Source organism: Lacerta agilis, chromosome 7 (assembly GCF_009819535.1).
Source record: "Lacerta agilis isolate rLacAgi1 chromosome 7, rLacAgi1.pri, whole genome shotgun sequence".
NCBI classification, from domain to species: Eukaryota; Metazoa; Chordata; class Lepidosauria; order Squamata; family Lacertidae; genus Lacerta; species Lacerta agilis.
The window spans coordinates 2,134,141-2,146,605 of record NC_046318.1 but is presented as its reverse complement, the minus strand read 5'-3'; the positions used below and the strand labels follow the sequence as shown (position 1 = coordinate 2,146,605).

At 38.8% G+C, this 12,465-nt stretch overlaps 1 protein-coding gene across 3 annotated transcripts in view; it reads right to left on the bottom strand.

Moving 5' to 3' along the window:
- Positions 1-12,465, bottom strand: part of RALGAPA2 (Ral GTPase activating protein catalytic subunit alpha 2) — a 175,859-nt gene that overhangs the window by 113,553 nt on the left and 49,841 nt on the right. For all 3 annotated transcript variants that reach the window (XM_033154123.1, XM_033154121.1, XM_033154122.1), the window contains 5 exons: positions 9,984-10,078; positions 9,379-9,457; positions 9,062-9,238; positions 1,988-2,181; positions 888-986 (listed from right to left, as the gene is read on the bottom strand). In XM_033154123.1, the coding sequence (XP_033010014.1) occupies positions 888-986; positions 1,988-2,181; positions 9,062-9,238; positions 9,379-9,457; positions 9,984-10,078 (644 nt within the window). The remainder of the gene's footprint in view (positions 1-887; positions 987-1,987; positions 2,182-9,061; positions 9,239-9,378; positions 9,458-9,983; positions 10,079-12,465) is intronic.

Sequence of the window (12,465 nt, the reverse complement as noted above, 5' to 3'; positions counted from 1 at the left end):
GGGTTGCAATTTTCAGATATTCTTCCTCCACTGCAGCTCCTGGAAGACTGCTCTAAAGGAATGAGGGACCCTTTGGAAAAACATTGGAGTGTGTGGCTGCAGTGGAGAGAGAGAATCAGCAAAAATGGCAACTGCCCTTCCATCCATAGAAGCCTCACTGAATCAAAGAACTTTCCATGAAGAGAACAGCACAAATGCATATAATCCATTATTAGGTTTGATATTTAACATTTTGTATTATAAATAAAATACCAACACTAAGGAAGGGAAGTTGAGGACAGAACAGCAAACTTTTTTAAAAAAAAAATTAGATTAAAGCTTACGTGCAACTTAATATATTCTTATTTACATCCCAATTAACCAATTAATTTGCACATCACAAGCTGGTTGCACAGAATTCACTAAATTACTGTAGATGCTGACTCTGCTTTCATTACAGGACTTCAGGCATCATTCAAATAGGGCACAAGGGAACAGTCTCCTCTTTCTCCATAATGTGAATAGATAGAGTGATGTGCACTCCTGAAATTTACCCAAAGATCCTTAATACAGAGTAGTGGTAACATGTAGGCTTCTGTCGCTGAAATGGCAGCCCTCATTAACTTTTTGTATTTAGGTCAAATCCGAACTAATGAATATAAAATAAAATGTTTCAACATACATTCAGAAACAAAAGAATTTTAAAGGCTTATGTTGATGTTATGTTTAGATTTGTAGGGTCAGTATAGCTACATGTACATTAAAGGTAGCTACAAAATTAATATAGTAGGGTATTCTTTCCTCCATGTTTAAAAAGCAATTTGGGAGATTGGAAGTGTAAGACTGAAGGTAAACAAAAGCAAGATACAAATGAGATTGGTCCAGACCATGGTGCATGAAAAACTTACCTTGAACAACCACGATGCAAATATTCTGAGTGGAGGAATTAAAGTAGGAGGAGAGGGAGTGGACTGGTTATCCAGACTGATAGCAAGATTGTCCCTTATCTAAACAAACAAACATAATAATAATAATAATAATAATAATAATAATAATAATAATAATAAATAGTAAGACATACACAATCTTGATGAGCTAAAGTGAATAGTTTTTCCTTCCTAACCTCTTAAAATAGGATCTCACACTTTCTTTTCTGATTGTTTTGGAAAATCCCAAACCAAAGAAAGCCCCTTTCTCATCACTAATCTGTGATGCATGAAGTTCGGGAACTGAAGGGGCTGTTGTAATGCTTCTCCTTTCCTTTGGAACAAGTCCCAGTAAGTTATCAGGTTGCTTGCAGGATGCCCATAGTATTTGGTTGTCCCCTGTGAGAACAGGATGATGGACTAGACAGGCCTCAAGTCTCATTCACTAGGGGTCTTCTTATGTTCTTACCTCCTGCGGTATATAGTGGGGCTGCCCTGGGTTATATAGCACACTGAATCATGAGTTTGCTTATCTCAGTTTCTCATTAGTATGGAATTTGTTACTGTAGTCCAACTAATTTGAACAGCTAACTTTTGGACAAATTTCCTTCCTATCTCAAAACAACTGAAACATTACTGAATTTTTGAGGGGTTACAAATTAGGGTTGGTAGAGTCTGGAACTTTATTTACAGCACACTTCATTCCAGTACCATTCATCTGTTTTAATATTAAAATCTTCACTATGGCTTCAATGGGTAGTTGAAAATAAGCTTTTAAACATTTAACATACAATATTCATAAGATTTTAGACAGGCTGGATCTAGACACATCAAATAAGCGTTTCAGAAAAACGCATTGTAAACTTTGTATGAGAAATCGTGGTGGCAAAAATGGAACTCTACAGCGCCATCTGGTGTCACAGTGTTATAATACATATACAACACATATAAAACGCTTTTTCTTTACCAAACTAGCTGAGTCAACAGATTAAACAGTTAACGTGTTTCCTGTTCTATTTATTTTACCATCTCACCTTAGTCTAATAACTCTATTAGACAAAGTCTATAGTAACAAACCTTACCTTTGCTAATTTGTACCATAGCGCAAAGAGATACTCAAAAATCCTGGCATGTATTTTAGGACACTGGATACTGTTCACATCTCCAAGAATTCCCAATATTCTTCGCCATAACACAGCAGCAGAATCAGGATGCCAGCCTATAAGATTCCCACCAGCAATTATACTGCAATCATCAGCAAGAAACTCACTGCTGTCTAGAAGAGAAAATTACTTGTTATTAATTACTAGCAAAATACCCACGTGTGTCCTAAAAGGAGGACTTTTGTACAGGAGGGCTGGTGCATCTCAGTGTGAATAAAAACATCCCACTTCCTACACAGGATCTTTGCCACTGCAGGCTGGATGCCCAGTGGCCTGATTCACATGTAACACTAAGTCAAACTATGGCTTAAGCAACAATGAGCAAGCATGTGTGTACCCAAAAGGCTGTAGCTGCTTTACTCCTCTCCAGATCCTACTACTACCAGGCACATGGGGCAACCATATTTTTCTCCATACAGTTCTTTAGGAAGAAACTGCACATTAGCCTCCTGCAAGCATTTTAAAATAGCTTTAAAAAGAAAGCATTAGCTCTTTTCCTGCTTATGCTAATGTGGGATGGAATGCTGGAAATCACAGGCATTTGCAGGTTGCTTTTTGGGGTAGTGGTGGGAATAAATACTCCAGATAAATAAATACTTAGAAGAAGAAGAAGAGTTTGGATTTGATATCCCACTTTATCATTACCCGAAGGACTCTCAAAGCGGCTCACATTCTCCTTTCTCTTCCTCCCCCACAACAAACACTCTGTGAGGTGAGTGGGGCTGAGAGACTTCAGAGAAGTGTGACTAGACCAAGGTCACCCAACAGCTGCATGTGGAGGAGCGGAGACGTGAACCCGGTTCACCAGATTACAAATCTACCACTCTTAACCACTACACCACACTGGCTCTCACACTTAGGCTTCCGGTTCCATTGGCTTAAAGGAGACAGCTCCCATGACAGTGAGAGATTGTTGGTGAAGAAAAAACAAGGATGATTGCGGGTAATTCTCCTTGCAAGTTCCCCCCAGGGTCAGGGGGAACAGCCTTCACTCGCAGTTCGTCTTGGTACCTGGCTCTCACTCTGGCATGGAAAGTGGGAGGCAGGGAGGCTCTGAGTGCAAAAGCACTCCGCCTGTTGATAACCCTCCTACCCGCCATTAAGAAGCAGAGGTTCTTCTGCTAATTAGTTTAATTTGGACTAATGTACAGACACGTGGTAGAAGAGATGAGATCATAAACTGCGGAATTGAAGCAGCTACAAGGTCATTAAGGTTTGAATTTGAAAGAAGACTACATTCAGCATAAAAGACAGTGTGCGGGGAGGGGAGCCTACAGCTTCTTTATATAAAGTTTTCTTTTTTACATTTATGATTTGGCAACCCTCCCTAGAATGTTAAATCAATTTCTATAAAGAGCAAGTGAAGAAAGAGGAAACTGGATTGCAGATATGGAATACAACATTAAATGGAACTGTGTGGGCAAAAAAACAAAAAAACTGAATTAACATTAAAAGGACTGGGAATTTAATTTAATTGGACTGTGCTAATTATCACTTTGTGAGTATGGAATCTGAAAGGTATGTGCTATTTATCTTCTGCTGAACGGAGGAATGAAAGGAGTCTGGAAACTTGCCAAGGGCACTGGCAGTATAACAAATCACTATTCTCCCTAGGCTGGGAGGAAAAATGGTGAAAACAGGTTACGGACTGGGATAGAGTGACTTTTGCGGTTATTGCTAAAGTTGCAAAACGAAGAAGCATGGGACTGACTGAGGGAAAAATTAAATGGGACTGTGTTAATTATCATTTTGTGAGTATGGAATCTGGAAGGGATTGAGTAAGGGAGAAATTTCTGGAACAACATTGGGATATCAGCTCTGCTCAAGGCATGATGGATTGCAGCAACAACCAGGGAAAGATGGAGATACAAGGACAGGAAGAAACATCATGGGCAGAATAAATGTCACACACATAGGAAGAACAATGATACAGTATGAGATCTTCACTTGTTGTCTTATAAATTACTTAATGTGTCAACACGAATAGAAGTTATAAATATTGCAGCTGTTGTATAAGGGATTACTATTATGATGGGAATGTGATTGAAATCAGTAAGATTTTGGAACGCAGAAACAAAGTAAATCACTGAACCATCAATTCTAGCATGCAGGGGGCCACCTAAATTATATATTTTGGTATCTGAATGATTTGTATTAGGAATTGTATTATAATTTGGCATTGTTATAATGAGGCTATTATTGGATTATTATAACTGAAAAACTAATAAAAATCAACATTATAAACAAACAAACAAACAAACAAACAAACAAACAAACAGCATCTGGAAACAGATATACATTTCTGGTGGATATAGAGAGCCAGTGTGCCTAATGGTTATGAGTGTTGGACCTGGGAGACCAGGGTTCGAATCTCACCCATGAAGCTCACTGGGTGACCTTGGACCAGTCACCATCTATTAGCCTAACCTACCTCACAGGGTTGTGAGGGTGAAATAGGAAGGAGAAAAATATACACCACATTGAGTTCCATGGAAGAAAAAAGTACATGTAATACATGTAATAAATAAATAATAAATATTAGATATATTGACTGAGAGGTGAAGAGGTCTACCGCTTCTCCTTGGGTTGCAAAAACCTCGGGATCCAGCCCAAGAATGGATCCCGTTCACAACCAGAGGTATTGTATTGAAGGTTTGGCACAGATGACTCCAACTTTCCATTTTCAGCCTATAATAATTTCAGCCTTTAATAATTTTCAGCACATATACTATTTAACATGACTTGTTCGCTCAAAAGCAAAGTGATTAACACAATACAATTTGTTCTCAAGAGGCACACATCTATTTAGCAGTATATTTTCACTCACAACAACACTTATATTTCTAAGTCTAACACAAAATTAATGTTATTCTAGAAAAAATCAAAAGCCACACAGATAGCAAGGGGCAATAAAACTGACTTCATCACAGCTACCAACAAGACACTTAGTAGAACAAAAAGCACAGGAAATCTTGAAGAACAGAACACCTTGTTTTTCTACTGATACACTCATTTGTCAGAAAATTTCTCAGACTTGCTTACTTATCTATTTAAAACATTTTTTCACTCTGGTTCTTGGCCAAATTGTCTCCCATAGCAGCTTACAAAAATGAACTGTAGACAGACCTTGCCTTTAGGCTTACAACCTAAAGACTTGGAATTAGTGGGTATTCAGCACCCTCTAGTGCTACAAAAGCAACATATCCAATACAGTTTCTTCTGTTTCAGTCGAAACAAAATAGGAAATTCTTTCCAGTAGCACCTTAGAGACCAACTGAGTTTGTTCTTGGTATGAGCTTTCGTGTGCATGCACACTTCTTCAGATACACTGAAACGGAAGTCACCAGATCCTTAAATATAGTGGGGGAGTGGGGAGGGGTATTACTCAGAAGGGTGGTGGGAATGGGTGATCGGCTGATAAGTGTGGAAAACCTCTAAACGGCTGCAATTAGTCTTGCAGGGAAAGGCAAGGGGTGAGATGGCTAAAGATAGCTTTGTTATGTATAATGAGATAAGAATCCAATGTCTTTGTTCAAACCAGGTTTCTCCGTGGTTTTAAGTTTGGTGATTAGTTGCAATTCAGCCACTTCTCTTTCCAGTCTATTTCTGAAATTTCTTTGTATTAAGACAGCTACTTTGAGATCTTTTATAGAATGTCCTGGGAGATTGAAGTGTTCTCCTACTGGTTTCTCTGTCTTGTGATTCCAGATATCAGATTTATGTCCATTTATCCTTTGGCGTAGGGTTTGGCCTGTTTGTCCAATATAGAGAGCTGAAGGGCACTGTTGGCATTTGATTGCATACACAATGTTGGAAGATGAGCAATTAAATAGTCCTGAGATGGTGTGTTTGATGTTGTTGGGACCAGTAATGGTGTTATCCGGGTTTATGTGGCAGCAAAGTTGGCATCTGGGTTTATTGCAGGCTCTGGTACCAGTGTCCATGTTGAGTCCTGTTTTTGTATTATTGTGGGTGAGGAGCTGTTTGAGATTGGGTGGCTGTTTGTAGGCGATGAAGGGTCTTCCTCCCAGAGCTTGAGAAAGAGAACTGTCATTGTCTAGGAGAGGTTGTAGATCTCTGATGATGCGTTGTACTGTTTTAACTTGGGAGCTGTATGTGATGACTAGTGGTGTTCTGTTATTTTCTTTTTTGGGTCTGTCTTGCAGCAAGTTCTCTCTGCAGTGTATCTGAAGAAGTGTGCATGCACACGATAGCTCATACCAAGAACAAACTCAGGTGCCTAAGAAGTGTTCTTCTTCAGGTACTGGCTCTATTGCTGCCATATTGATGAGATGCTGGACACATTCCCCCACAATCTGGCATTTGGCTGGGGATGAAGAGAGTAGTGATGGGATGAACTGAGCTTGAGGGTGACTGATAAATTCTATGCAGTAACTGTAGGACCCACTGAGCCATCACTGAGTGCTGCCAAATATGTACATGTATGAATGCTTTTAGGCAACTTCCCGACTTGATTGCTGATGACATCATTTGTGTCTTGGGGGGTTCTTGGGAGGGGCGGAGATGTTGAACTTGTTTCCCTGTTGACCTTTTGGAGAAAAATGTGGCTTGTTTGAGGTTTGTATTGGCTTGTGTTCCTTCAGTCTGCCTTGCTACCTGTAGTGACAAAATGACTGATTTGTCAGAGAAGCACCGTTCCTCCTGTTGGGTTACGAGAACTTTTCTTTTATCTTTAGAGTCAAGAAGAATGTCTTTGAATGTTTCTTCATCGAAGAGCATTGATCCATGGAAAAACAGTATGGAGGTGATGATTAGGGAAGAAGTCTGCTTACCACTGTTTAAGCAATAAGGTACTGAGTGCCATGACACCTGCCACTACGGAGCGTGGTGTACCCATGGTGGCATCTGCCATGAATACTGCCACCCTAGGTAACCTACGTCTTGCTTGGGTTCTACAAGATGTGGACCCTTACATAACCCTACAGGTTGCTAGATTCCTAACAGCCGTTATTTCATATAAGAGACGAAATGGGATGTTAGCTGATTAATGAAATTATAAATATGTTTTCCAAAACGAAATTAGTCACTGATTTTAGTTTTATGCTTAAATTTTAACTTTAAAATTTCTCTGAGATATGCTTTTATGGAAATGTTAATATTGGTCCTTGTGAGTTGTGTTTTTATTTGCGGCTTGTACGGTGCCGTTGTTTTATTTGATTCTCTTTTGTTTGTTCTGTTTTGTATTGTAAGATGGGCGCAAATGCCGAATAAACATCTATCTATCTATCTATCTATCTATCTATCTATCTATCTGCCACCCTAGGTATCTTGAGTAAGGTGTGGCAGGTGTACACAGGATCCTGTTCTGGAGTTGAGAGAAAATCCTTCACTCATGCATGAGATGCATGAGCAAATCATCACAACAAGACTCTTATGCCAGATCTCAGCACCTTAGATCTCCTCACCACCATGGATCCTATTACTACCCTGAAACATTATGTTTCTGAACCTTCCTCATAATTTCCTCTTTGGTAGTCTAAGCAGTTCCTAATGGCCTGATCCTATGGGTGGGAATGTGGCTTCCCTTATTTTCTTCTTCCAGGTAGGAACCATCTTTTTATAATATTTTTATCAAGTTTTTTTAAAAAATACAAATAAAATTCCAATACACATTATAAAAAACTTTTCTATTTTCTATTTCCTAACTAACCCATTTTCTGTTATGTTATTCTCCCCACCCCTTTGCTGCAAGCTATCATCACTCTATTTTATCATAATCATAACATAATAATCTTAATTCTTTCTGTTGCTCATAGTTCGAAACCTGGCTGCAGGTTCTTCATATTGTAAAATTTCTTCAAATAATCCAAAAAAGGCTTCCATTCTTTAAAAAAGAGTCATCATTAAATTCTCTTATTTTAGCTGTTAGCTTTGCTGATTCAGCATAGTCCATTATTTTACTTATCCATTTTTCTTTAGTGGGAACTTCTTTGTCTTTCCAATTCTGAGCATAGAATTTGGTTAAATAATAGCTGCTTTGGTTAAATTCATAAACAACTTAACCATCCTTTTTGGAATTTCTATCCATATAATCCCTAGCAGAAAAGCTTCAGGTTTTTTAAACATCTTTTTTATCTCATTATATATTATTTCCCAAAATACCCTACCTTTTTTACAAGTCCACCACATATGAAAAAAGAACCGTCTGCTTGTTTACACTTCCAGCAGTTATTAGAAAACATCTTATACATTTTAGATAGTTTATTAGGTGTTAAATACAATGTAAACATCATTTTCATATATTTCTCTTTTAAAGCACGGCAAGCAGTGAATTTCATGCCTGCTTTCCACAACTTTTCCCATTCATTTCTATATTATGTCCTAAATATTTAGCACATTTTATCATTTCTGATTTCACCATTTCATCTCCCATTCTAGTTGTAGTTTATACATTTTTGAAATCTGTTTTTGTCTTCCGTCAAGCAAAATCTTTTCAAAGTTGGAACTTTGGTCCATGAAACCTTTTGATAGATCTTTTAAAAAATACTCATTAATTTGATAATACGGAACAGGTAGGAACCTTCTTGGGCTTGCTTCCCACCAAGTATCTGGGAGAGGAGGACTGGGATGAGCCCCTAAATAGGGTACTGAGAAATTCAGCAAAGATGGGTGGGGTGGGGGAAAATACCAACTTCAATGTGCATGGAAGGAATAAGCATGTATAATATCTCCCTTTGCCTATACACATTTTGCATAAGGGCAGTAATTTCTCAAACTGATTCATAGAGCGAAAGAGTGCTATTACAGAAACCCTAATACCCCAGTACACTTTTCATTAGTATATATAACTTACCTTCTGCCACACAAATTCCTGCTCCAAAGAGTTTGGCCTTCTAAAACTGCACATTTTATGAAGTCTAACTTATTATCAACTCAAGAAACCATACGTGGGTGTACGTATATGTGGGGTGTGTGTGTGTGTTATACAAACCACCACACATATACACAACACACTTCCTTGAACATACATACCTGTTAAATTTGTGACACCTGAAGGACTCAGATGCAACCACTGGCATGCATCAGGATCAACACAAATATCAGCTGGGATATTGACATCAGGGTTTTCTTCACATGTTTGCCAAGGAGCTAATGTGATATCTACTTCATTATTGTATCCAATGGAGGTATCACTGCTAACACTTTCACCTACATAGCCAAAAGTGATGAGTAAAACAGTCATTTGAAAGAAGACGTTTTCAAAACATATGCATACACAATAGTGACATCAGCATATTGTACCACAAATCACTAGCAAAGCAATAAACACCTCTTTTACTGAAACTCACTCTGTTCTCTGTCTCTGGGACTTCCATGTGATTGTTGCATGTCTGCTTTGAGATCTAATTGAGATGGAGGGTTGCTTGCCTGCGTGAAAAAAATTCAGGAAATTGTTTGGACTACAATTTATCTTCTTATCAAATTGTCTCAAATTAATGGAGGCATGTACTTCCAGACAATTGCTCAAAACACTTGCAGATTAAGGGCTGGAACACATTATTTGGAGGACAGCAGTTGTGCTAGCATTAGCTTCTTCCCACTTTTTGTGAGTGTTTCGTCTGGGCTTTACCTCAGCCAGGGGATTGAGTGCAGTAGCAGCTGGTGGGGCTGTGTGGGTGGTTGTAGGCACAGGGTTGGGTGCATTGGCTTGGCTTCACTGCTGTGCCACACTGTGTAGAGCTCCTGCTGCCCTCCCACCCCCCACCCCCTTGGTAACCAACAGCAATACAAACTGTTGGGAAAGACAGGAGACCAAGAGCTCTGGTGAACTCAAAATCATGCACACTATTTTGTGCTATTTTGATTGACTTAATGAAGACATTGCCCTAATTAGGATTTTTTCTTATGGCCCAAACAGGGGTACCTTTACTTTTTAATGCACATTAAAACTTACTTCTTGGGCTGTACTTTCCTTGCTCATGGACTGCTCAGTTCCTTGAACACATTCAGTATCCAAAGTTAAGTTCTGTGAGCTTTCTGTTTTTCTAACTGTGAAACAGAAAGTAATATTTTAATTCTTTAAAAAATACTTCATTCAAATATTGGGATTATCAGTTAACAAATAAATATGACATGCTAATCAAGCCATTGTGTCAGCTATGCACTTAGACTATTTTATTCTAATTTCAATCCTCATGCACAAGATATTAGCATACTCTGGCAACCCAAAGTTTGCTTAAGTATAAAAAGCAATTTAGGGTGGAAAACCCTAATGGAGGCGGGGGGAGAGTAATTAAAACAGACTAATGAGGATTAACTTTGCTCAGTTGGTATGGAATGCTGACCCAACTATTGAGGGACAGCACAGAGGCTTGGGTAGGAGGGGCAATGAAATTGAGTGGCTGGGAATGGAGGAGAGATGATAAAACGAAAAAAATGGTGGAGAGAACCTTATCATTGTCATCATTATCCATTATATTGGATAATATTTCATAGAATCATAAAATTGTAGAGTTGGAAGTCCATCTAGTCTAACCCTCTGCAAGTCTTTGTTTACATTATTTTAAAATGTTTTTAGGGATGAAAGAGAGCTGCCCACAGCAATCAATGAAGAAATCCAAAATTGTAATGTAGAAGAAGAAGAAGAAGAGTTTGGATTTGATATCCCGCTTTTCACTACCCTAGGGAGTCTCAAAGCGGCTAACATTCTCCTTTCCCTTCCTGCCCCACAACAAACACTCTGTGAGGTGAGTGGGGCTGAGAGACTTCAGAGAAGTGTGACTAGCCCAAGGTCACCCAGCAGCTGCATGTGGAGGAGTGGAGACGCGAACCCGGTTCCCCAGATTACAAGTCTACCACTCTTAACCACTACACCACACTGGCTTCAAATGATTTACAACAACTCTTTTGTGTTGTCTGGTGCCATTGGGCACCTCTTGTATATTGAGATTGGGCTGAAGTTTAGAGAATCCAACAATCTTGTAATGCTATCCATTGCTTTTATCCCTACATTGCAGGTTGGCTTAAGAATAATATGCAGCAACCGTGCACTGCAGTTCACTTGTATAACTTGACTGCACGTTGGAGTGAATAGGTTAGCACTGCAACATATTCCACTGTTAACACTGTGGGCCAGAAGTGAAGCTGAGACAAGTTTTGATTCCCAGCCAAAAATCCCCCATGCCTCTCAGGTTGCAGCAAAGGTCAATCTGCTTATTTTGTTCCCTCAGACCTCCTCCTCCATCAAACCAAACATTTGGTTGCATCCAAAATCTGCATGCTGCCTTGACTTGCATGCAGACTGGTTGTACTTTGAAACATTCAAAAACTATTTTTAAAATGTGCATGAATATGACTCAAGTTACTTCTGGGACTCCTATCCAACACTATCTTCGGACTCCCCTCTCCTCATAGCCGCAGACTCATGGGGTACAAGGGCAACATTTTGCTGCAGGCCCCACTTGCAATCCATTATTTAGCAAACCTCTCATAAAAAGTTTGGGTTACATATACAATATTATTAAGAGGAGGTAAACTATACTTAAATGAAATGCTTTTGGGTGGGGGGAGGGCTAGAAGCAAGTAGGAATGCAAAAGCATTTTATTCTGCCTGCATTTTTAAGTGAACAGGTTTAATTTTATTCTACCAAACTAATACACTGATTAGGAAATAAAAGCATCATTTGGGCCTCAAGCTTCTCCAGATTTTACATTAGAGCTCACAGCTCAAAAAAAGCACCGAAGTATTTTTTTAAAACAGACACACACACACACATCCTGTAAACCACACAGAGTGGCTGAGGAAACCCAGCCAGATGGGCAGAGTATATATACCGGTGGTAAAACAACAACAACAACAACAACACAAAATGTGCTTGGAAATTAGTTTAAAAAAATAGATTAATGCAAAAACAGGATGGAGTTTTTGAACAGAGTTATGAATGAACACGTGAAACCGCTGGTCCATCCATCCCTGGGGATGGAGAGGTGCTACAAAACAGCCCATTAAGGAATAAGCATGATGTTTTCACTTTTTTGTAAATAAGGAAAATATACATGGAATACACTAGTAAACTGTTTTAATGTCATAGCTGAAGCTAGTTAAATTATAAACCAAATAGTCAACATTAACTAAATGATTACATTATTTGTTGCATTAATATTAAAACATTTTCAGATATTTTTTTTGCTTTAATCCGTTATAGTTGTATTCCTCTCATGTCTTGAAACACTAGTTACCTAAAATGATATGACCACCAAAATTATTGAACATGGAATTAAAGGGATTCATAAACTCTATAGCATGATTTGCTGAAACTTGTACAGCTTATTCATTGTAAATTGAGAGCATACCCCCTCTCCCCAACATAGGCTGCAAGTGCAGACAAGCCCTCCTGAGTTCAATGGGGTTTACTTCCAAGTTTGTGATCATGGGT